We start from the raw sequence: 24,964 nt of genomic DNA, 5'->3' as shown, positions 1-24,964 counted from the left end.
CAAAACACCTGTGGAGATAAGGCAGTATCTACTTGCCTCGGATGACCAAATACAGCGCCTGATCGTTGAGGCGAAGTATCTATTCCCGATGTTACCCCCACCACAGCCACCTTGTGAAGGGGCTTATATACCATACATCCATTGGCAGCCTCAGTTTCACCCAAGCGGCAGTTATCATGGAATTCAAGATCCAGTTCATCCCATCAATCAGGTTGGACCATTGCAGCAGCATCAGTACCATCCTAGCGGCAGTTCTCATGGAATTCAGGCTCAGAATCCATCCGGTCCAACGGGAGCTTGTCAGAGCCCATTTCCAGGATTCATTGGCTTGGGGGAACATTTCCAGTCTTTTTGCATTCCAGGTGATGGCTTACCAAGTAATTATGGAAATGCTTGTCAAGTCACTGGATATCCGAGTAGCTCCAAGGAGCAGATCAAGCCTTGTCATTTTCTCTTCTCCACGGGTTCATGTAAGAAAGGTGAGAACTGTCTGTTCTCCCATGGGTCCGATTCCCCTAAGACGAATAGCATGAGGCAAGTTCAGACTCCTGAGTCATTGCCCATGTTGGAGAAGGAGATCAGTGAGCTCCTGCTTTCACTGCGACCACCAAAAGTCCCAGTTGAGTCTCTGGCGAATATCTACATTAAGAGGTATGGAAAGCCTCTCAAGTTTGGAGATTCATGCACGAAGGGCCAGCAGAATGATCACAGCTTCACTTGTCTGCTCACGAAGCTTTGCACCACCAGAGTGATTGAGAGGTCTTTTTTTTTTCTTCCTGATCCTATGCATCTCTGCTTGTTTCTCAGATCCTAGCTAGGTTGCATTATGTCTCTATCTTGAGTATAAAGCAGCACAATCTCACTAAGTTTTCTGATTATGACTGGTGCTGTTTCAACTTTAGACAGGGACAATGTTATATTGTCCCGTTGGAAGAGGCCCCTAAGTACTTGGATGATGGTTTTAAATTGGTGATGTCTCCTGCTGGGAACGGCAGTGACCAGATTTATATTACCTTTGGGCCTAAAAGCACATTCACTAAAGAAGATGCTTGGAACTACTTCAGGTATCACCGTCTCATTTTAGTAATTTATTATTTTGACATGAAGCCTCTACTTGTTACAATGTCTTTATGTAGTTGTAAAAAGTATTATCATGGTGTTCTTCCAGCCAGTATGGCCCTGTCAATGACGTTCGAATTCCACTTCGGAAGAAACGCATGTTTGGTTACGTGATCTTCCTGTACCCTGGAACTGCAAAACGAGTCTTATCAGAAAGGAGTCCCAGGAACCCTCATTTCATATGCGGAGATCAAGTTTTTGTCAAAGCCTGGAAGGAAAAGCATGAACTAGAGTAAGGATATATTACCTGTCCTTTCTGTTCCTTGCTGCTCAAATATTGTACTCGAATGCAGTGTAAACCTGCAATTACCATCTTCCATTAAAACGATAACTCGTGTTTGGTGTAGTGTGTTCCTGCCTAGAATCTTTACTGTTATTAAGTACGGTCCAAACCAATCTTCTTACACTGTGTTTCCTCAAGATTATTGAACAGTCTTTTTTAGATAATGGAAACGATCGTGGTCTATCCATCTTGGAATACTGAGCTTATTTATAATTACACCAATAAACTATCTCAGCCAAGTGGTAGTGACTAAATCTCGATCCATGGCATATAGCCTGTTACTAAACCTCCACAGATTGGCACACCTTGCTTATGCCTTACCTATATACCTCCTTTTGCACTAATCTCCAAAAGATTGGCACACCTTGCTTATGGCTTACCCTGCTACTAAGCCTTTCTTGCTACCCACAAGTTGCAATGTGAAATTTCTGTAACGCCAAGGTTTTCTTAGTTCTTTGGTCGTGTAGGGTCATTGTTTTGATCGTCACATTCCTATCTCCTAATGCAATGGTGCGTGTCTTCGAGGAAAAAAAGAAGGGTTTTCTTATTTCTGTTTGTTTTGGTTATTATGGGCATATATAACCTATATAGATAGCACCCACTAACTATTTCTCTCTTCATGCAAGGTGTCTACATCATTCTCCATTAAGTGTCCCACTAACTTTCAACTACCTTATTAATTACAAAAAATGTTCATGTCATCTCTACAATATGCAATACTTTTAATCTTTAATTAACTAAAGTAAAATCATATACATACGTTATTTTTTCATCACCTATTCTTCTATAATGTGATCAAATATTCTATTGGTGTTTCTTCTTTTAGCTTATCGATTTTTACGAGATTCAATAAATAAGAAAATGTCCATATGATTTCTACTATGTGCAATACTTTTAATCTTTAATCTATTAACGTAAAGTCATATACATACTCTATTTTTGCAATACTTTTAATCTTTAATCTATTAACGGAAAGATTCATATACATACTCTATTTCTTTGAGCACATATTCTTTTATAATGTGATCAAATATTCTATTGATGTTAGTTTATCGATTTCTACCAGATCTTGATAAAAAATAACATGCAAGTAAAATTCATATCAATTATATAGCCTATATAGATGACACCTACTAAAGTCATTAACTCTATTTTTCTTAACATGCAAGTTATCCGCATCATATAGGAACCCATTATATCAAATGCCACATCAATGTCCACTAGGGCCATCTATTTATGTTTTCCATTGATTTTTTTTAATGTTGCCATCCAATCATCTTAATTTTTCTACTTTCAAATTTCACGTTAAAATTTAAGAAATCCCGCAGCAACGCGTGGGGTATCACCTAGTTTATTTAACAATCCCTGCAATATAAGTTTACTAACTTGTACACGAACTTGTTTGGTGTTTGTGTGTGATCTTTTACGACCTTTTATCTAAAAGTTCCTTCAAATACAGAAAGTTGGCTGAGAAAGACGCCCATTCAAACTCCGGTGCAAACAACGCGTCAGGTCTCAGTAGTGTTATTCATGAGCACCAAACAGGGGGTGAGTACTGCATACTCGGCTTTACTTATCTTCCATGTTTGTCATTGTAGTGTGCTGCAAGTTCGCAGTTCTTTTGTTATTAAGCTTACTCGGTTCTGTAAAACATCTAGAAGATGACAGTACCGCAGAATCTTCACCTGTACAAAGTCATTTGGATGAGGCACCAGCAGCTCGAGATAGGTGAGTCTTCCTATTTATGCTCGTAGGTCCAGCTTTCTTCAATTGGCATCTAGGATGCTTTGCTGCCACCCTTGTCAGTTTAGTCTTTGGTAACATCATTGGAGTTAGCCGGCTCGAACACTTCTAGTTAAGCCTGCGTGAGATCAAACTAGTTCTGCACGGAGCACTCCGGATGTCACTAAACTATGCCTGACATCTTCTCCTTATTTTGTCACTTCGTTGATCTGGCTGTTTCATCCGAACCGTGCAAACTATTTTGCAGTGATGACTTGGGACTTCCAGGAACCCTTGATGACATTTACTAGCGAGGGGAAGCATCTCTGCGACCGGCCATGCCGCGAGCAACGTGACCAGCTTGAATTGTCACACGATCAGAGGCGCTAAGCGCTTCTCTGATCGGTGACTTGAAACGTACCTGAGCATAGTTACATGCACTTCAGATATGATGTACTAGCTGATTGTGCAGTTGATGGCATTATGATACATCCGGGGGCGTTGTTGTGGTAGGATTTGATAAAGTGGTTCTTTCTGCATTCCTAACCCAGGAACATTGTCTGCATCCGTGAGTATTGCCATGCAATCAATCTCGAGATGAAAAGAGTGGACTCTAGAAGACTACGTAGAAAACTAAAACAAAAAATTAGAGTTAACCAAACAGCTTGCCGACTGAATACATGTAAATAGACTACAGATCTTTTCAAAAAAAAACCCTACAGATCCCAACGTGAAACGAGGGAACAAGATCGTCTAACTTCACGTGAAATGACTGCACGGCGCAGTCACGCCATCCGTACCGTCGGCTGAGAATCGGAGGATGCAACTCAGAACTGTAGGTCTGGCCGCCGCGCTCCTCTACTATCTGGGCCTTGGCCCAATAACAAGTACATCCGTCGCTCGCTTTTTGGCGCTGTTTTTTCCTTTTTGGCATGAGTTCCGTCTATTTTTCCCGCGAGAGAGGGTTCCAGCGGTGTCGAGTCGGCGATCGGCTTTTCCGCGAGCATGAGAGTGAGGCGATTGGCTGCTGCTTGAGTTGTGTCGCCATGAACATGCTTGCAGGTGTGTGATTCCGTCTCACCATGTGTCTTTAGATTGCATCAATATTCTTCTAATTTGTTTGCCATCCTCCCATCCAGTCACCTCGTGTTAGACTTGATTAAAGAAACATCAACTTGCGTTCATCAAAAAATAGAATCAGGATATGTGAGTGGAAGAAAAGAGGTGTGTAACCCATGCTTGCTTCTTTCTCCCCCATACAGTCTGATATATTTTGGTTGCTTATTATACCACCACCAAATTAAATATCTGTTTGCTGTAGGGATGGATTTTCCCCAAGTTTCTTACCTCAAATTGGCATGAAATTCAGTAGTACAGACGAGGCTTGGATGTTTTGGGTTAGCTATGGTGGTCAAAAAGGTTTCGAGGTTAGAAAAAGGTACTCAAACAAAAGAAAATCAGATGGAAAGATTAGGTCGTGCAGATTTGTTTGTGCTAATGAGGGTCACAGGTTGAAAGACAAAAGAGATCATCTAATAAAGTGTCAAAGAGCTGAAACTAGAACAGATTGCCAAGTTCGCACGGGTCTCATACTAGACCGGGAGAAGGGCAATTACAAAGTCAGTGAGCTGATTTTGGAACACAATCACGCCCTTCAGTTGTCACAAACCTCACATTTGTTGGTGTCTCAAAGAAAAATTTCAGAGCTACAAGGTTTTGAAATCGAGACTGCTGACGATGCAGGAATTGGGCCCAAAGCTGCCCATGAGTTGGCTTCAATTCAAGTTGGTGGCTCACTTAATCTCAGTTACACTCTTAGAGACCACAAGAACTATTTGAGGGCCAAACGCCAACGTGAGATGGCATATGGTCAAGCTGGAAACATGCTTATGTATTTTCAAAAAAAGATTGCTGAGAACCCGCCATTCCAATATGCATTGCAAATGGATCGGGAAGAACAAATAGCTAATATTTTTTGGGTTGATGCTAAAATGCTCGCTGACTATGCATATTTTGGTGATGTAGTCAGTTTTGATACTACCTTTGGAACAAACAAGGAGAGTAGGCTTTTTGGAGTATTTGTTGGGTTCAATCATTTTAGGGAAACTGTGGTTTTTGGTGCTGTTCTCATGTATGATGAGATATTTGAGTCATTCAAATGGCTATTTGAGACCTTTCTAAAAGCACATAATAGCTAGCAGCCTAAAATAATATATACTGATCAAGATGCGGCAATGGGAAAAGCTGTTAAGGAGGTCTTTTTAGAAGCTTGGCATAGTCTGTGCACTTTTCACATTATGCAAAATGCTGTTAAGCATCTAGCTGAAGCTAACGATGAAGAATCATGTACTCCAAAGAGTAGGGATGGCAATTGGACCCGTGGATGCGAGTACCCGCGGATTTCAAACCCGGTGGATGCGGGTGCGGGTTTAGAATTTCACCCGCGGATGAACCCGCACCCGCACCATACATAAATTCTGGCCCAGATAACCTTTAGGCCCAGCCCATTTATCCAACACATATATAGCTGGTTGTAACCCTAGCTCCCAGTCCAATCCCCCATTCCCCTGACCCCCACCTATCTCAGCCGCCAGGCAGGCAGGCAGCCCACACGGGCGCACCGCGCACGGCCGCAGCCACACCCCGCAGCCGCTGGCCTGTTGCTTGCAGCTGCCCGCCTCCCCGCCCCCTCTCCATCCCGGCTCCTGGTCCTGGCGGCCGGCCGCCGGTGGTCCAGGCGGCGCTCTCGGCAGGCGCGGAGGCGCCAAGGCTCCAGGAGGCAAGCGCCCAGGCGGCACCGCGGCACTCCGCACTAGGCCGGCGCCCAGGAGGTCAGGCGGCCCTCGGCAGGCGCGCAGGCAGCAGACAACAAGAAGATGGTGCCTCCCGACCAGAGATCCTCCCCCTCCCTCGCCACTTCGGTCAGGTATAGTCTTAGGTGGTAGTGGTGGTTAACTGATTATTAACTTGATTGATTAATTCAGATAGTCTTATGTACTGATTTAGTTCATCTATTTGATCTAGCATGTCTACTCAAGGAACTAATGGTAGTGGAGTGCAAGGATCTAAACGTCCTCGTCAATCTGGGAGTAGACCACCGACTCCATCTTCAGGTGGCGGAAATGGTGCTGCATCAGAGGAAACAGCAACACAAGGTACTAATACTACTGATGTGGTAGAAATAGAAGATGATGGTGATGGAAAAGTTGGGAATAAGAAGAAGAAATCTAAGATTTGGGATGAATTTACTAAAAAAACAGTAGGAGGAAAACCTAAAGCTGAATGCGATTGGTGCCACAAATTGCTTTCAGCTAAGACAAGGAATGGCACAAGTCATTTGCATGGTCATCTAAAAATTTGTGAATCAAGAAACATTAAGAAAGGCCTAAAACAATCTACTTTGAAGTTATCTGCAAAAACTGATGGTTCTGTTGTTGTTGAGAAGTATGTCTTTGATCAAGATCTTTGTAGGAAGTAGCTAGCTTTGATGATATGTGTGCCTGAGTACCCATTATCCATTGTTGACCATGCTGGGTTTCGAAGGTTTTGTGCTGCTATGCAACCTTTGTTTAAAGTAGTGTCAAGAAACACAATTAGAAAGGATATATTGGATATGCATGAAGTGCAAAAGATCTACATGGTAAAATTCTTTCAAAAAATTCAAGCTCGAATTGCAGTCACTACTGATTTGTGGACAACCAATCACCAAAAGAAAGGGTATATGGTAGTGACAATACATTTTATTGATGATGATTGGAAGCTGAAAAGTTTCCTCCTAAGGTAAATAACTGAAACTGCTCCTTTGTACATTGTTATGCTTACTGCTTGTCTTATATTCTCATTCTATTGTTGTACAGGTTCATATATGTGCCACACCCACATACTGCTGAAGTTATAAGTGATGTGTTGCATGATGTACTTTTGGATTGGAGGATTGAAAGGAAGGTTTCAACTGTGACTCTTGATAATTACATGACCAATGACAATCTTATGGAGAAAATGCAAGATAAGATGCATCTTTCCTCTCTTATGTTAAATGGTAGACTCATGCATATGCGTTGTGATGCACATATCATCAATCTAATTGTGAAAGATGGATTGTCTGTCATGGTAGAGGGCATTGATAGAGTCCGTGAAAGTGTTATGTTTTGGACTGCCACACCTAAAAGACATGAGCGTTTTGAAAAGGCTGTTGCTCAGGAGAACCTTAAATATGACAAAAAGATAGCTCTTGATGTGAAAACAAGATGGAATTCCACATATCTCATGTTGAGTACTGCACTAGAATATATATACCTATTTTTGACCGTCTTGCAACCCGTGAAAAACTTTGTGCTCCTTTTCGACCATCTGCAGATGATTGGAAGTTTGCTAGGCAGCTTTGTGATAGGTTGGAGATGTTTTATGATATAACAGAATTGTTGTCATGCACTAAATACGTTACAGCAAACCTTTTCTTTCCAAAAGTTTGTGAAATTTATTTAGCTATTAGCAAATGGCAAACTAGTAATATTCCCAAAGTAGAAGAGATGTCAGCACTGATGAAAGAAAAATTTCTAAAGTACTGGAAAGACACTCATGGTCTTATGGCAATTGCTACTGTTCTAGATCCTCGGTACAAAATGCAATTCCTGAATGCTATGTTTGAACAAATTTATGGGCATACATGGTTCAATGAAGTGAAGAAAGTTAGGGATTTGTTGTATGATTTGGTGTTGGAATACCAAGGTTCTATGGAAGGTGTTGGCACAACAGATGGTGTTGGTACTTCTAGCAATAACAGTAGCAATAACAACAGTGGAGATAAAGCAGTAGTTGATATATTTGATAGATATTTGTCTTCCCAACCAATAGTCTCAACTAATTATGTGCGCACAGAATTGGATTTGTACTTGGAGGAGCCATTGTGGCCAAGAACAACAGATCTAGACATTATTCATTGGTGGCAGTATGTGTCACACCCGGTTTTAAGGACAAAACCGAATGCAAAGCTATATGTATGCCAGGATCAAGTTTCATACATATAAAGACATCATAAGTGAATAATCAGTAACAGTATCACGAAAAAGAGAACTAAAACAAATAAAAGACTATCAGAGTTATACAGCTTATCCTGGAAACGAAGGCTTCATACTTCACAGGCAATCGACTGGGGGTTGCGTATGCCTAGAACTCAGCAACATCTTCAGAAATCTTTATACACCTTCTCCTTCTGAGCAGCAGTAAGCAAGGGTGAGTACACTTATGGTTGGTACTCAGCAAGGCCATAATAAATAACCAGAATATGATTTGAGCTCATCTTTAAGTTAATTAATCATGTGAGGGTCCAAGCCGCTCTTGACCGTGAGCACGGCTAACCGGTTAGTTTTAACTCTGCAGAGGTTGTACACTTTCACCACAATTCGCGTAAAAGTTCCGAAGAACTTTGAACCCAACCACGCAATGTGCTAGCTAGGCACAATACCACACTTCCGAGGTGTGATTGCATAGGGACGCTACGAGGCCTTTACATAGAATTCCTATATGTATGTGTTGGTCCCTGCCGTGCGGTCCCTCAGAAGACACAGCTTCCTTCACCCGCTCCACAACACAAACTCATAACCACCAAGCGGAACAACCCCAACACAACATATAGTTCATCTAATTACTTAGCCAAGACCAGAGCCCATTAGTATTGTGGTTGTACTGTTTTCTTAGGTGGTTCTCCATGTTCCAATTAAATCATAGTACTCTTGTAAATAAAGCATAGATAGAAGTATGGTTAGGGTCACTTGCCTTTCTCCAACGAAAAGCTACTCTTACTGCTCTTCAGCTTTTGCTCACTTGGAACTCTTGATCTTCAACTTCGAACAACGATCCTTCTACTCGGAACAATCTTCGGGCAAACATACAAAGCAAACAACAAGATACATCTAAGAACAATACACCAAAACAAATAAAGGCTTTAAAAGAATGCACTAAAGGATAGGGCTCACTGCTACGGTTACGAAGGCGCAAGAAACACGGAAAACGGAGCTAAAACGGCGATTCTATGGGTTAAACGGTGCTTTAGGGATCTAGTTGCGATTAACTATGGACATGAAGGGCTAGCAAAAAAAATGATTTGTGTGGCACATTAAAGTGTGCTCACAGAGGATAACAAGGTCATAAAGCTATCGCACACGTTGCAAGGATCACGTGAGCGCGAGAATCGATGAAAACGGAGTTAAAACAAAGAAGTTATGGCTAAAACAAGGTTCTAGGGGGCTCTAGGGGCTTATTTACGAAGAAACAGAGCTTCCAGGGGCTAGATCTGAAGAAACCAGGGACCTAAACATAATTAAACCTAACTCGCGAGGGTTAGAGAGCAAAACTACTCTTCCTGGACGGCGGGTTCTATTTCCTAAAAGGTCAGGGTCTAAAACATAAATAAAAAGACTCTTTTGTAAATACTTTTCAACTGCATAGGACGGCGGGTTTATTTTGATAAAACCGAGGGTCTTATTTGCAAAAAGTACACTATTGACCGGTATAAGGCTTGTTTGACTCGGGTCAGATCTTATCCGGTCCGTCGGATCGCGATCTAACGGTTCGGGTCGATTGGGCGGAGGGCGGCGGCGCAAGACGCCGACGGCAAGGCGTGTGCGGCGGCGCACCGCCGGACTAGGCCGAATAGGCCATCCGGGGCTCGGCTTCGAGCGCGGGTAGGTCGGAGAGCAAGCGCGCGGCTCGCGAAATCGATCTAGGGCAGCGGCGCGGGCTAGAGCGGGCGACGCAAAGCTCACGGCGGCGCATGGCGGGACGGCTGCGCCGGCGAGTGGACCCGAGCGAAACGGAGCGCGAGGAAGGGGGAATACGGGGTTGGAAAGCTCCTATACCTCCACGCGAAGCTCTGGAAACCTTGAATTCACCCTCGAAGTAGTGGAACGGCGGCGTGGCGGCGGACCCCGAGCTCGGCGATGGCGCGGCGGCGGCTAGGGTTAGTGCGAGGACGGCGCGAGCTGGAAGCGGGTCAAGGAGGGGGCCGAGGGTTCTATTTATAGGGGGCGGCCGCAGGTCTTGGCGTGCGCGCCAAGGGAGGCGCAGGCGGCGCGCGCGTGGCCGGGTCGGACTCCACCGGGAGTCCGGCTCGGGCACAGGAGGTAGGGGGCGACCCCGACAGGCGGGCCCCGCCTGTCGGTGGGCTGCGGAAGGGGAAGGCCGGGACGGGCTGGGCCGGGGAATGGAAAAAGTAACGGGCCGCCGATGGGGTTTTGGGCTGCGGGAAGGAAAAAGGAAAAGGAGGGCTGGGCCGGCTTGGGCTGAAAACGAGTTTTCCTATTTTTCCTTTTTGCAAACGGTTCAAACAAATTCAAGTTCAATTCAAATTCGAAGAATTCAATTCAAATTGAACCATAACATTAAAACAATGCAAGGGTAGCATGAGTGCACAACAAACAAAGCACCTTCATTTAATTTTATAAAAACAACCAATTATCATTTATTTTTACTAAATTCCCTGTGAAGAAAAGTAAATGTTGCGAAAATTTTAAAACTATGAGAAAATTGTTGTTTTATTTTTAATTTTAATCACATCCTGAAATTCAAAAATTTCAGGGTGTGACAGTATGCAAGGATGAAATATCCTACTTTGCGAAAGATTGCTCAAGATATCTTGTCTATTCCTGTAACAATAGTTGCTTCAGAATCAGTTTTTAGCACTAGTGGGAGAATTATAAGCCCGAGTCGCAGCAGACTTGCTCAAAAAATGGTGGGAGCATTAATGTGTATGCAAGCTTGGTCACGTGCTGAAATGTTAGGTATATATGCTGGTTTTTTGCTTTACATTTATGGTAGCATTGTTTTCTCTCATACATGATAACACTAACTTGTTAATCTTGTTTGATTTAGGGCCTGAGTCTCCTGTTATGAATGCATTGCCGACATGTCTTGATGATGAAGAAGAAGAAATGGTACTGCCACTTTACCTCTTCTAATTTGTTCATCCTTCTTCTTGCTTTGTTTAATTTCTCTCCTATTTTTCCTATTAGGATGCACCTGAGTCGGACATTATTGATTGATGCTTGCCCATGGGAGCAATCTGATGTGGTGGTGCTGCATGCTGACCTGCTGGGAGTGTTGTCATGGTGCTGCTGAATTACTTGTGAACTTGAAATAAAATGACTGTACTAGTTATCCCTATGTGGCTATGTTGATTGTTCAATGTATTGTAACACTTAATTGTTGATTTGTGGTGCTACTACTATGCTGAATTATGATTTGTGACCTTAAACTTATGGATTTATTGTTAACTTCATATTATTACTATGGTGAATTGTGATTCTTATTATAGCTGTTGTCAAATCCGCGGATACCCGAAACCCGCCCGAAACCCGACGGGTGCGGGTGCCTGCGGACGGATTTTGCTCAGCCCCGCGGGTTTGACTGCGAGTGGGTTTTTGCCAAACCCGCACCCGCATCCGCGGGTGCCATCTCTACCAAAGAGAAAGTCCAGCAAGAGAGCGAGAAAGGCCAGCAAAGAAGGACATCAAGAGAGCGAGATGGGAAAAGCTAAAACTGAAGAGAACGAGAAAGAGCCAAGTATTCTCACAGATTTTAGTGCATGTATGTATGAGTATGAAAATGAAGCAACATTTCAAGAAGCATTTAACATCATGAGGACAAAGGCCAGCAAGCAAACTTGGTTGGATAGTATATATAAGTGTAAGGATTGATGGACCAAGAGGGGGGTGAATTGAGCCTTTTTCAAATTTCTAAAACAAAATAAAGTAACCTTAACCTATGCAATGCTAGTAAGGCTCAATTCACCAACCGGCTAACTAAGCAAACTACACAAGTTATAAAAAAATACAACAAGATATGGAACTAAGCAAGGTAGAGCTAAGTTATGATCTCTAAGGTCAAGCACATGAATAAATGCATGAAAGTAAGTGCTTGAAAGTAAAGAGTGGGCAAGAGACAACCGGATTTTTTCCCGTGGTGTTGATGTGTTGGCACACACCCCTAATCCACATTGTGACACTCACTAAGAGTCTTGTCACCTCCCATGTCACCGAGACAAGGTCGCTCACTAAGAGTCTCCGTTCACCATCCCGGCGTGGTGGAGCTCAAGCCACGTACAAACTTCTTCGGGCTCCCACAATCAACTTGGCAAGCTCCGGAAGAAACACCTCAATCACCAAGATCGCCTAGGTGCTGCCAATCACCAAGAGTAACAAGCTAGGGCCTTCACTTGAGCAAGAACCGATCACCAAGAACGTATGCACACAAGCTTCTCTCTACTCAAGTCCTTAGTCTTGCTTCTTGAATGATTGAATGACCAAATGTGTGGAAGATGAAGCTCAAGGTGGCTCTCAACAATAGTATGAGTGTATGAATGTTGCCTGGTGTCAAGAGACCTCAAAATGACCCATTGGAGGGGTATATATAGGCAGCTCACACGAATAGAGCCGTTGGAGAAAAGCTGCCAGAAAAGTACGCAATGCCGGTTAATCCGACGGTCCTCCAAAAGTCATCGTCGGTTTAACCGATGAATGTAAACTGCCCATTTGGAAAACTAGCCGTTACAACTCGGGAAGATTAACCGACGTATCATCGGTTTAACCGGTGAGTGTAGTTGTCCACTGATCAACTGAAAAACCAACTCTCTGGACAACTGCACCGATGCTAACTCAAATCCATCGTCGGTTTAACCGGTGAGTATAACCTTAGAAATCCCTGGAAAAACCAACTCTCTGGACAAATGCACCGACGTTGATTTCAAATATCATCGGTTTAACCAGTGAATATAACCTTGAAACACCCTGGAAAACCAACATTCTGGACAACTGCACCGACGTTAATTTCAAATATCGTCGGTTTAACCGGTGTATGTACTTGTCCAGACTCTGATAACTGCGTTTAACCAACGTATAGAAAATTGGACTTGAAGCGACATTTCAAATCAGATTTTGATATCATTCGCTTTCTTAAGCATTTTGAAACGGTCGTGGAATTTAAAAGAAAAATATGACTCACAAAATTCTTAATTTGGCACATCGAGCTGCGAGTCATCATGGTGTGCCTTATTAGTAAACAATGCACTTGACATGGTGAAAGGCCCTTGTTTGGTTTTGGTAATTGAGTGACAATTTAGATGGACTAATAAGTGTTTATGTTGAGATACACAGGTGATTAGTCCACACAAAGACACTAGTATGAGCAACATATGCTATGGAGGAGAAATGGCTAAGGGTTGATGCTATATAGTGTGATGGAGGAACTCATTGCATATGAGACATGACATGGAGTCATGTGACCAAAGTGGAGAAGATCAAGACAAGGCTTGGCTTGATGGATCGGCTGCAATAGTGAAGGGCAAGTCAAGGCTTTGAAGCGAGGGACCGCGTGGTGGTGAAGCTTGAGCAAGACTTGGCACCGATGGACCGAGGCAATGGTGAAGAGCGAGCAAGGTCAAGATCGATAGACCAAAGAGGTCATGTGATGATATGGAGTGGATCATATCATTCAAGGAAGATTAAGCCAAGTGTTGACTCATGATGATGATCAAAAGGCTTGATGGAGTTTGGTGCTTGTGTGGCATCAATATTTGGGAAGATGAAATGGAATGTGCAAGGCAAAGGTATGACTTGTAGGACATTTTATTTCACCGGTCAAAGGTTGTGTAGAGAAGTGCATGACCAGATTTAGGATAGATGGCCGTACTATCAAGAGGGGCAAACTTGTTTGCATATCGGTGATCTAGTGCCACTTGAGCGATCTAACTTTGTGATGTTGCTAGGATCGAGTGGCGTGGTAAGATCAAGTGAAAGTTCTTTGAAAATGATTGTGAAATGCTAACACACATGCATATGGTGTTGTTCACGTGGTGGTGTCGGCACATTTGCAAAGGAGAAGGTGTTGGAGTTGATGTTGATCAACTTGTGGGAAAAAGAAATGACGGGCGGACGGTCCGGCCATGTTGGGCGGACCGTCCGCCAGTATAATTCATTTTTGTCCAGAGAGATTGCAGCTCTGTTTGGGCTTGAAGGTCGTACTGCGGACGGTCCGCCCCTGGGGTGCGGACAGTCCGCAGGTGTTTTAAAGAAATCGTCCAGAGAGGTTGTTTCTCTGGCTTGGGCTGAAAGGTTGGACTACGGACGGTCCGGCCCAGGGGCGCGGACGGTCCGCAGGTCACTTAAGAATTTGTCCAGAGATGATTTCGTTTCTGGTGGGTTGCACGATGTGAAAGGCGGACGGTCTGCCCAAGGGGTGCGGACGGTCCGCCCCTCAAACTTTAAGTTTGTCCAGAGACGCTGTCTCTCTGAGTGCTCGGAGTGTCTGAACGGCAGACGGTCCGCCAATAGGGCGCGGACAGTCCGCGAAGGGCTCTAACGGTCGACTCTGACACATAATCATTGCAGATCTAGCCGTTGGGTTTGAATGGCGGACAGTCCGGTTTTTGTGAGGCGGACAGTCTGCGAAAACTCTGTTTTCACGGGTTTTGAGTATAACGGCTAGTTTGGGGCCTCCCTCTATAAATAGAGGGTGTGGCTGGCCATTTGAAGTGGCTGAGCACTTTGGGGACTTGGTGTCCTTGTGTGAGAGTGCTTGAGAGTCCTCTACTCACTCTAACTTGATAGTAATCATCCGATCGAGTGAGAGAGCGATTCTAGTGCGATTGCTATGAGAGATTGCATCGAGTGGCACTAGGTGATCGTGTTGCAAGCCGGTGTGCTTGTTACTCTTGGAGGTTGCCACCTCCTAGACGGCTTGGTGGCAAGAGGCTCCGTTGAAGTCCGCAAGAAAATTGTGCGGTGCTCCGGAGAAGAGATTGTGAGGGGTATTGTGCTCACCCTGCGGGAGCTGCGAAGAGCAACTCTAGTTGAGCGAGACATGAAGAGCAACAAGTGGTCCGGCTGGATCATGTGCTAGAGCTCAGTGTGAGCACTCCACTTGGGAGAGTGTGACTTGAGAGTCACCACTAGCAAGAGGATCGGTGGCAACCTTGGAGCTTGTCTCAACGGGGATTAGTTTGGTGGCAACTAAGTGAACCTCGGGATAAAAATCACCGTGTCAATTTTGTCTACTCTTCTCGGTGGTTTGCATTCTCCAAATCACAAGCCTTGTATTTACATTCATATATGTCTTGTGCTTGTGTAGTTGCTCTCTAGTGATTAGTTAGCTTGTGTAGCTTGCTAATCATCTTCTTGCTTGTGTAGTTAGAAGTAGAGATCCTAGTGTAACTAGTTAGCTTGTATAACTTAATTAGTTGCTCTTGTTTAGATTGTGTAGCTAAACAAGTTGTGCTCTTGGGTTTGGATTGTGTATCCTTGTCCTTGAGCATCTAGTGAGTTTAGGTTTAGCTTTGTGCTTTTGCTCATTAGAATTGTGTAGGAGCTCCTCCGGTTTGTGAAGTACTAGTACTTAGACTTGTGTGGCTTGGCATTAAAATTGTTAGGAGAGCTCTTGCTAGTTTGGCACTCCATTTGCTTTGTGTAGGATCTTTTTGGAGGTGCCTTAGAGTCATAGTTAGAGGGGTGAAGTCTTGGCTAAGCAAATAGTTTCAATTCCGCATAAGTTTCGGTTAGCCGGCGCAATTAGTTTTAGAAAGGACTATTCACCCCCTCTAGTCCGCCATCTCGACCCTACACATGGTTAGCAAGCAAGTCGAAGAACTCACATGTTTTCCTAGTGCAATGGATTCAACCAATGTTCCCACAAATGATTCTCTCCCAATTGATCTGTTGAGCACAGCAAGCCTAAAGAAAAAGGAGGTGGAAACTAAAACCTCAAAGCGTAAAAGAAATTGGTTTGACGAGAGACACAAAGTTGCAAAGAAAGGAGGTAAGAAAAAGAAAAATGGCTCAAAGGTATGTGATAACAGAAAATATATTTGATTCTCTTTCACTGTGTTCAATGTGGGAATATGTTCAATTTTATTTCTTTTATTTGAAGGAACAAGAAACTGCAAAGAAGGGAGATAAGAAAAAGGAAAAGGAAGTGAAGTACATGAAACAACATCAGTACAAGACACTGCAATTTTGTAAAATATTTATCCTAGTACTTCTTTGCCCATGGAAGAAATGACTGAACCATATATGGCCATCAATACCTTCTCTCAGATGTTGATGGTAATATTTCAAATCAGTACATCGGTTTTCTAAACCATACATGGTATAAAAACATTCTCTCAATTGTTTTCTGAATCTTTTATTTCGCAGGTGCCAATCACAGATGATGTTATTGCTGATTTCTAATAGTATAGATATCTTTTGTCATCGATGTGCAATCTGAATATCTTTTGCAAGTTTAATTTGTATGACTTTTTTTGCAATCTGAATATCTTTTGCTACGATGTATGTATGTTTACTGAAATGAGAGCATCTGAAGCTCTTTTCCAAATAAGACATGATCATTATTATGGAATAATCTGTACATCCAGTCATTCACTTGGGCAATTCGGTGATCACATTCTCAAATTTCTAGTCACAATATCACTCTACAATCTCACAGTCCTATCTAACGACTCTGCTCTAAAACTACCAACAGCTCCCGCTATTTACATTACTGTCTGAACAAATGAACAACCTGATATGTAGAACTACAGAACCATGGCTGCCCTTCTCCTTGGAATCCTGAAGCACATGGAGAAGGATGGAGCGCTGGTGGTGCTGCATCAGTTGCAGCCACGTTGCATGGAGGGCGCTATCTGCCGCTTCGTCTACCTCCATGCGGAGCAGTCGGAGGGGAAGAAAGGTGCGGACCACAAAGGTCGGCCCCTACCCATGGGCGGCGATGCGGACGAGAGAAGCGAACACTCGGCGACGAGAGCGACAGCGCGGCGCATGGAGGCTAGCAGCAGTGCGTCGCGCGGCAGGTAGCAGCTAGCTGCGGCGCGGGCACACGGCGGCGGCGGCGCGGTGCTAGATGCCGGCGGCGCTCAAGTGCTCTGGGGCTGCGACTGCAACTCAACAAGCTGTGGAGAGTATGGGCTTTAGTTGGGCCGGATTGCAGGCCGGGAGTGCATAATCTAGTGACGGATGCTGGCAGGCGTCCGATCTTCGGGCGACGTCTCAGATGGGGTGACTGCGTCCTGCAGTCGTTTCCCGTGAAGTTAGAGGATCTTGTTCCGAAACGAGACCCGCATGATACAAAGCGTCCGAACGGGGACGGTTTCAAAGCGACTGGAAATTTGCAATTGCCTCGAGAAGGAAAAGATAGAAAAGGCCTCCAACTTTTTGAGAGCACAGCTGGGTGCTGACGTGCTCCAGTCCAACATCGCGCCCACCTTGTGAAGTCGGAGCAATTAAAAAAAACATATTGCTAAAAAAACAAAAGAAAAATCCGTTGTACAGCGTCGGAGCGTCCAACCGACTTGCTCACGGCGCAGCGCCGCTCCCCGCGCACGGCGAGAAAACCCCCCGCTCCCCAACTGGCAGAGGCCACCGCCTTTCCAAATTCCAACTCCAAGCCCCGGGCAAAAATTTCCATCCGCGCGGAGTGCCATATCCGCGGCGTACGGCGTCGCCGCTCTCGATCAAGCCCCCAGCGCCGCGCCGCTCCCGCTCCGTCTTCCGCTCCCCTCGCCCTCTCCATCTCCGTTGCTTGGTTCCGCAGGCAGGATCCCGTGCTCCCGAGGAAGATGAGGTCAGTGCGCTGGGATCCCAAACAACTCGCCCTTGCACTGCCTTGCGGGGGCTCTAGGAGCATCTGGTACAGCGGAAATGGCGGTTTCCATCATTCCATGGGCTTGATTTCGTTGGGTCCTGCAAGTGGGGGGTTTAGAACCGCTAGTGCGGCTAGTGGTGGCGCCGTCGCGGGCGCGCCAGTTCATCTGGCGTTTTCTCTTGTTCACTGCTTGCGGCGGTTCGCGTTACATCTGGCTCAGTAATCGCAGGATTAGGTCTCGATGAGCTTTGGTTGGAGGCCGAGAGCAGAGCGACGAGGAGGCGGGACGCCAGGTGGCCAGCACAGCAACGGACGACGGCGGCGCGGGCCTGAGACGAACCGAAGGCGGCACACGCGCTGTGCTCGCTTGGGGCAGAGTGAGGAGCGGTGGGGGACGCTCGCTTGGGCCGCCGGCGAGCGTGGCGACGACCGGGGATGCGAGTCAGGCAGAAGGAAGAAGAGGTGCGCAAGCGACGGCCGGCGTCAGGCGGAGCTCCGAGTATCGGCGGCGGAGGATTGGAAGGCGGTGCGGAAGTTTTAGAAAAATACCCCTGCAATTTGTTAAATACCCCCTAATTCAGATCGCGATCAATGGCCACGATCCAAATATTTACAAAATACTCCTACCATTTGCACTGTAATTTGGATCGCGAATATTTGCGGCGCGCCATGTCGATGTCCGTCTGCAGCTGCCTCTCCAACTGCCCCTTGGACGATGAGGCTGGCCTGTGCACCGGCGGCTTGGCCGCCCGTCTACGCCGCTCCTGGAGACGGATACTTGAAAGGAACAGTTCTCGATCATCGGTTCGTTCTGGCCTGGAGTGCGGGAGATTTGGGGCGGGGCTAATTTGGTGGCGAACTGGCGGCTAGAGTTGCAAATTCTGTTAGTCAAACCAGTTAAAAAAAAGTCTGGTAGTAAAGTTGAAATCTGTCCATCTTTTCGTTAATTCCAGAGTATAAAAGAGGAGAACACGAATTTGAGCAATTGCTAGTTCTTTTTTGTTGGTATATGCGGAGGATTTATGCAGGCTATTGCTTTATTGCCCTCCATGGTTCCGTGGTTTACTTGTGCTCTGCATTTGCTGATGCCGAATCTTGATTCCCAGACCGCATTGATTTACAACTTCTTGTTCTCTGTGCTGCAGTAAACAAGAAATGGAATTAGAGGAATGTGAGAGCTTGTTGCTGGATAGGGTCCGGCTGCTTCATCCATGGAATCCCGAGGGGATCGTTGCCCACATCATCTCTTCCAAAACACCTGCAGAGATCAGACAACTACTTGCCTTAGATGACAAAATAGCTCCCCTGATTGTTGAGGCGGCAAAACAATTCCCACAGCTACCACCATTGCAGCCACCTAAAGAGCGAGATGGCTTACAACCATTCCCCCACTTGCGCCCTCAGTTTCATCCAGTCGACAGTTTTCAAGGAATTCAGGCTCCATTTCACTGGACCTATTCATGGCCTCAGTTTCATCCGAGGGGAATTTCTCATGAATTTCAGGCTCCGTTCCCCTTTCTCCATTTGCAGCCTCAGTTTCACTCAACTGGCATTTCTCATGAATTTCTGGCTCCATTCCCCTTGCCCCATTCACAGCCTCAGTTTTGCCTCAATGACATTTATCATGAGTTTCAGGCTCCATTACCGCTCAATGTTCAAATTGGACCATTGCACCCTGGGCTGCCTCAGTTACATCCAAGCGGCAGTTTTCATGGAATGCATGCTCCATTCGCCCCCATTGCTCCTACTGGATCTTTGCAGAGCCCATCTCCTGAATTCACTGGCTCGCGGGAGCTCATATTGGAGAAGGAGATAAGAGAACTCCTGTTTTTGCTGCGACCACCAAGTCTCCCAATCGAGTCTCTTGCAAATATGTACATTGACAGGTATGGGAAGCCTCTGCGGATTGAGAGATTCCTCGAGGAGGACCATCAGCATGGAAAGTTTGGTTGTAGCCTAACAGATCTGCTCATGCGACTTAACACCACCAGAGTCCTCGAGAGGTTTCTTCTGATCTTATGCACATCAGCTAGTTTTACTTTAAATAGATCGTTTGTTTCTTAGGTTGCATTATTTCTCTCAACTATTAGCACAATTGTTTTATTTTTCTAAGTATACTCATTATGACTGCGCCTGTTTCAAGTTTCAACCTCAGAAAGGATCAACATTATATTGTCCCAGTGGAAGATGCTCCTAAGTACTTGGCTCATGGTTTCAAATTGGCCATGCCTCCTGCTACCAGTGATCCTAACAAGATTTATGTTACTTTCTTGCTTGGAAGCAAATTCACTAATGATGACGTTCGCAACTACTTCAGGTATTGCTGTCTAACTTTAGTGCTTGATGCATCTTCACATGAAGCCTCACCTCTTATTTAGTTATGAAGCAATAACATTATAATGATATATGTGCCAGTCAGTATGGTACTGTCAATGATGTGAAAATCCCACCTCAAGGAAGGCGCAGGTATGGTTTTGTAAGCTTCCAGGACCCCGGAACGGCAAAACAGATCTTATCAGAAAGGATGCCTTATATCATCTGTGGAGATCAAGTTCGCGTCACAGAGTACAGGGACAAACATGAACTAGAGTAAGGATCCAATATTTGGTTGTATTCTGTTGCTTGCCGCTTACATATATAGTTCCACACAGTGTAGTCGAACTACTACTACCATTTCCTGTTAAATGATATCTGTTGAATGGTTTAGCATGTTGACACCTAGAATCCTTTTTGCTAACCATGTTCAAAATTTTCTGTGACCTATCACCTATGTTTTAAGTACTCTTCACTCTTATAACTGTCATTCTTCAAGATGGTTTTTGAAAGTTGCCTCTGCAGTTGTTTCAACTTCTTCAGCAGGGAACCACGTTATATTGTTTTTTCCCCGAACGATGCAGGAGAGCTGCGTGCCATTTCATGAAGAGAGAAAAACCACATTGTATTGTCCCGGTGGAAGACCCTCCTAAGTACTTGGCTCATAGCTCCAAATTGGGGGTGCCTTCTGCTAGAAGTGATCCTAACCAGATTTATGTTGTTTTCTTACCTGAAAGCAAATTCACTGAAGAAGATGTTCTGAACTACTTCAGGTATTGCCATCTAACTTTAGTGTTTGGTGCATTTTTAAATGAAGCCTCTACCTGTTATGTAGTTATGCAGCTGTAAATAACATTATCATGATGTTTCTGCCAGTCAGTATGGTACTGTCAATAATGTGCGAATTCCACCTCAAGGAAGGCGCATGTATGGCTATGTGAGCTTCCAAGACCCTGGGACGGCAGAACGGATCTTATCAGAAAGCACCCCTCATTTCATCTGTGGAGATCAAGTACATGTCAAAGCGTACAAGGAAAAACGTGAACTGCAGTAAGGATCTAATATTTTGTTGTCTGTTGATTGCTGCATACATAGTGTACTATTTCCGTTAAATGATATCCCGTGCATGGTTTAGCATGTCAAGACCTAGACTCTTTTTATTATCCATGTTCATAATTTTCTATGAGCTATGTTTTTAAGTACTTTCGTATCTGTCTTTCTTCAAGACGACTTTTGATAGTTAATCTGCCTATGTTTAAACTTCAGATTTCCGCAGCATCATGGTTCCAAATTGGTGATGCCTTCTGCAATAAATGGTTCTAACCAGATTTTTATTACCTTCAACCCTGAAAGTACATTCACCGAAAATGATGCTTGGAATTACTTCAGGTATTGCTGTCTAACTCTAACTTTAGTGTTCGCTGCATTAGTCATGAAGCCCTGTTACGGCTTTATGCCACTGTAAATAATATTATCCTGATATTTCTTCCAGCCACTATGGCCCTGTCAATAATGTGCGAATTCCACTTCAGAAGAAACGCATGTTTGGTTATGTAAGTTTCAAGTACCCCGAGGCGGTAAAACAAATCTTATCAGAAAGATGTTCAAGGACCTCTCACTTCATCTGTGGAGATCATGTTTTCGTCGAACCTTACAATGAAAAACATGGATCAGAGTAAGGATCTGATACTTGGCTGTTTTCTGTCATTTGTCGCTTGGATATGTTGTACTACCACAGTGTAAACCTAGGATATTTGCAGTTTGCTGTGGTCAAAATTTGCATGAGCTGCTTTTTCTGTTGCTTTTACAGTGGGCATCAGGCTACTGGTTACCACTATTTATTTATTCACTAGTCTTATTTGCTATACACAAGCTACAAACTAAAATTTATTTATTGTTAAGGTTTCTTGTTTTGTTGGTTTAGGTCCCTGCAAGGTAACTTTACTAACTTAAAAACACGAATTGGTTTGGCGTTCGTGCACTATTTCTTTATAACCTTTGTGCTACTCAGCTCTTTTTTTTTTCCTTTACATGTTCTACAATAAAGACATTCTATTTTGTATTTTCAAGCTTGGATGTTTCAATCTGTTGAAAAATACAGGACTTTAGCTCTGGAAGATGCCCATTCTATACCCGGTCCACACGGGGTTTCAGATGTTAGTGTTATTCACAAGAATCATACAGGTCAGTAATGTATAAAATCTTGTTTTCATCATGTGTCACTCCTAGTGTATTTAACCCAAACTGCGACAATATATTTTGCATTGAGTTATTTCTCTGTCCAACCCTACAGGAGAACAGTTATCAAGTGACCATGACATATTTGGGAAGAAGCTGAATAGAGGGTGTGATCAAGGAACTGTTACTGAAAAGAGCAGTACTAATGTTGCGCCAGTCATGGTTTCACCACCAACGCACAACCTGTCTGTTCAGTCTGTTAGTGAGGCAAGTCTTTCACAAGGTTGGAGCATTGTCCATGGTTGCCTTGTATTTTGCTGCACCTTTTCCAGTTATTTTAATAATAACCTTACTTGATCCTGCAAAACTTACAGGTGACAATGCCACCGAATCATCACATGTGTCAAATCGTTTGGATGAGACATCAACAGATCAAGATAGGTGAGATTTTCTTCTTTATGTTAGCTACACTCAGCTACCTCGTATTGATTTGTAGTATAATTCACTTATCTAATAGGCACCCTAGTCTTTATGTAACATAGAAATATTAAATACATTCATAGGCCTAGTGCTTCAAATTTGAATCTGAATTGTCATTTAGGGCTTCAAAAAAATGTTCAAATTATTTGATATTTGAGCACTCCAGACGTGCTGCACTATTGTATATCTTCTCCTTTTTGCAAGTCAGTTAATCTGACTTTAACATATGAACTTTGTAGTCTATTTTGCAGGGATGACTTGAGGCTTCCAGAAACCCTTGATGATGTTTACTGATATGAGGAACCAAATCTGCATGTACTCGGAGCAAACTGGAAGCGCTCTGGTCGGTGACTTTACTGTATATGGTAGATTAGATATTTAGATATAAGTTCTTCTGATGCAGTTCGGTGTGCATTCAACAACTGGACAGGACTAGATGATTTTGTTAGTTGAGTCGAGTCATAAAAAAGCTGTTATGACCTGCTATGTATCTAGAGATATATGGTTGGAAAGGCGTACATCGGGGCATAAGTGGAGTAGGTTCATGTAGAAACATCCTTGTGAAGTGAGACTGTAGCCGTGCAATCTAGTCCAAGAAGATGCATGGGAATGATACAATGTTAAAGCCAGTCTAGTTCTGAGAATCTGAAAATGGAATGAACCGTGGATAGGGCACCTGTTGGTTTGTTTTTGTCGTTCTCCGTTAAATTTGTTGGGTCTTGCGGACGTAATGAATCTCCAATTGTGGAACTGTGCTTACTGCCTAAAAACATGGTCCATGGTCGATCTGCTTAACCTTAACCTGTGATCGTATCGAAGTTTTACTGCCATCATCATCGTCTAACAGTCACTTCCTCTTCCGGCGGAGACATGTTTCCTAGGTTGCGGTGTTTCTTCGATCAATTTGTTTTCTTTTTTTTTCTCGAACGCGCAGGAGAACTGCACGTCGTTGTATTAATAGATAGAAAAGGCGGTCTAAATTACAATGCCGAAACCACGGCCTGGGTTAGGCGGTCTAAATTACAATGCCGAAACCACGGCCTGGGTTAGTTTTTTGTTACATGTGCACCTAATAAGAGCTAAACAACCACATCCAAAACACTGCAGCATTCCAACTATGGCAGCAGCTCCCCCAACACTTTTGCCCCCGCCAGCTTCCACAAGTTTGCCTGCTCATGTATCTCCTGCAGCACGGGACGGGTGGCCGGATGGCAGCCATCAAACATGCACCGGTTGCGCATCTTCCAGATGGACCAAGCTGTGAGGATTAACAGGGAGTTCATGCCTTTCCTAGCAGCCTTCGGCGCCCTTCGTACTGCCCATCTCCACCAATCTTTGAAGGTGTCGAACTCCAAAGTGGGGGCCAGGTGCTGTAGGCTTACCCTCCCAAGGACGGTCGTCCAAACCTGTCTTGCGAAAACGCAAGATGTGAGAATGTGTTGGACTGTCTCCTCCTCTTGATCGCAAAGGAGGCAATTGTCTGGGTGTTGGAGACCCCGACGGGCTAGACAATCCGCTGTCCAGCACCTATTGAGCATGGCCAACCCTGTCCAGCACCTATTGAGCATGGCCGACCCTGTCCAGCACCTATCCGACGGGCTCTTCTGGTTTCGAGCCGTACAAGCGCCTATGGAAGTCTTGGGCGCCCCTTCGGTGCAAGATATCAATTTGTTTTCCAATTCCATCGCCAGCGAAATAGCATGGCACAAGTCGTATTCGGCTGAGACGCTGAGTACAGTAGTACACAGACACGGGTCCCCCACTTCTCGCCACGTTGACCGCACCACTCACAATGAAGACGGATAGATTCATTTGAGATATGTTTGCGGTCTGAGTATGCAAGAATGAGAAATGGGAATGAATAAAGAGAAAGGCCATTATAGACAATCCAACCAATCCACCACCTATTAGTGTAGGAAGATGGAATTGGTGTATAATGATGTGGATTGTATTAGCCTGAGCTTTGGGACTGAATATATAGGGGTACATGACTTGAAGGGTAAGAAGCCTCTCCTACAGATATGATAGGATACGAATACAATCTACCTAATATAGAGATGAGCAGCGGAAGCTTCAGGGTTTGTGGCCTAGATCGAAACCTAAACTCGTGATACCATGTAGGAAGATGGAATTGGTGTATAATGATGTGGATTGTATTAGCCTGAGCCTTTGGGCTGAATATATAGGGGTACATGACTTAGAGGGCAAAAAGCCTCTCTTACAAATATGGTAGGATACGGA

At 44.3% G+C, this 24,964-nt stretch overlaps 2 protein-coding genes and 2 long non-coding RNA genes across 10 annotated transcripts; all 4 read left to right on the top strand.

Annotated features, from left to right (window-relative positions):
* The first annotated feature begins 529 nt into the window (after nucleotides 1–529).
* On the top strand, nucleotides 530–3,134 carry LOC120662903 (putative zinc finger CCCH domain-containing protein 51). Its single transcript, XM_039941956.1, has 5 exons — nucleotides 530–759; nucleotides 903–1,064; nucleotides 1,169–1,351; nucleotides 2,862–2,950; nucleotides 3,061–3,134. The coding sequence occupies exons 1-5, from the start codon at nucleotides 530–532 to the stop codon at nucleotides 3,132–3,134; spliced, it is 738 nt and encodes a 245-aa protein (XP_039797890.1).
* A 2,899-nt stretch (nucleotides 3,135–6,033) lies between these two features.
* Nucleotides 6,034–6,374, top strand: LOC120661796. Of its 2 annotated transcripts, none has more exons than XR_005670044.1 (2): nucleotides 6,034–6,062; nucleotides 6,149–6,374. It is a non-coding gene; the product is annotated as an uncharacterized LOC120661796 (long non-coding RNA). The 2 variants fall into 2 exon arrangements; XR_005670045.1 differs by having other exon boundaries at nucleotides 6,036–6,050.
* A 4,378-nt stretch (nucleotides 6,375–10,752) lies between these two features.
* LOC120658997 lies at nucleotides 10,753–11,385 on the top strand. Its single transcript, XR_005668904.1, has 3 exons — nucleotides 10,753–10,902; nucleotides 10,994–11,055; nucleotides 11,134–11,385. It is a non-coding gene; the product is annotated as an uncharacterized LOC120658997 (long non-coding RNA).
* A 6,080-nt stretch (nucleotides 11,386–17,465) lies between these two features.
* Nucleotides 17,466–23,431, top strand: LOC120661795 (putative zinc finger CCCH domain-containing protein 51). Of its 6 annotated transcripts, none has more exons than XM_039940750.1 (12): nucleotides 17,466–17,731; nucleotides 18,898–19,755; nucleotides 19,896–20,069; nucleotides 20,168–20,341; nucleotides 20,650–20,838; nucleotides 20,942–21,115; nucleotides 21,332–21,454; nucleotides 21,558–21,740; nucleotides 22,167–22,249; nucleotides 22,359–22,510; nucleotides 22,618–22,684; nucleotides 22,975–23,431. In XM_039940750.1, exons 1-12 carry the CDS (start codon nucleotides 17,727–17,729, stop codon nucleotides 22,983–22,985), a joined length of 2,193 nt encoding a protein of 730 aa, XP_039796684.1. In that variant the 5' UTR covers nucleotides 17,466–17,726; the 3' UTR covers nucleotides 22,986–23,431. The 6 variants fall into 6 exon arrangements, with proteins under 6 accessions (XP_039796684.1, XP_039796683.1, XP_039796681.1 ...); XM_039940749.1 differs by having other exon boundaries at nucleotides 22,963–23,431; XM_039940747.1 differs by having other exon boundaries at nucleotides 17,467–17,731; nucleotides 22,359–22,526.
* The last annotated feature ends 1,533 nt before the right edge of the window (nucleotides 23,432–24,964 follow it).

Source organism: Panicum virgatum, chromosome 2N (genome assembly GCF_016808335.1).
Source record: "Panicum virgatum strain AP13 chromosome 2N, P.virgatum_v5, whole genome shotgun sequence".
NCBI classification, from domain to species: Eukaryota; Viridiplantae; Streptophyta; class Magnoliopsida; order Poales; family Poaceae; genus Panicum; species Panicum virgatum.
This window is presented reverse-complemented; position numbering and strand designations above follow the sequence as displayed.

What these genes read in the sequence shown, in the direction of transcription:
- LOC120662903 (XM_039941956.1), top strand. Translation starts at nt 530, where the DNA reads ATGAGGCAAGTTCAGACTCCTGAGTCATTGCCCATGTTGGAGAAGGAG. An exon ending in GATGCTTGGAACTACTTCAG is followed by an intron (nt 1,065 to 1,168) that starts GTATCACCGTCT and finishes GTGTTCTTCCAG; the next exon opens with CCAGTATGGCCCTGTCAATG. An exon ending in TCATGAGCACCAAACAGGGG is followed by an intron (nt 2,951 to 3,060) that starts GTGAGTACTGCA and finishes TAAAACATCTAG; the next exon opens with AAGATGACAGTACCGCAGAA.
- LOC120661795 (XM_039940745.1), top strand. An exon ending in GACGTTCGCAACTACTTCAG is followed by an intron (nt 20,070 to 20,167) that starts GTATTGCTGTCT and finishes TATATGTGCCAG; the next exon opens with TCAGTATGGTACTGTCAATG. An exon ending in AGGGACAAACATGAACTAGA is followed by an intron (nt 20,342 to 20,649) that starts GTAAGGATCCAA and finishes CGAACGATGCAG; the next exon opens with GAGAGCTGCGTGCCATTTCA.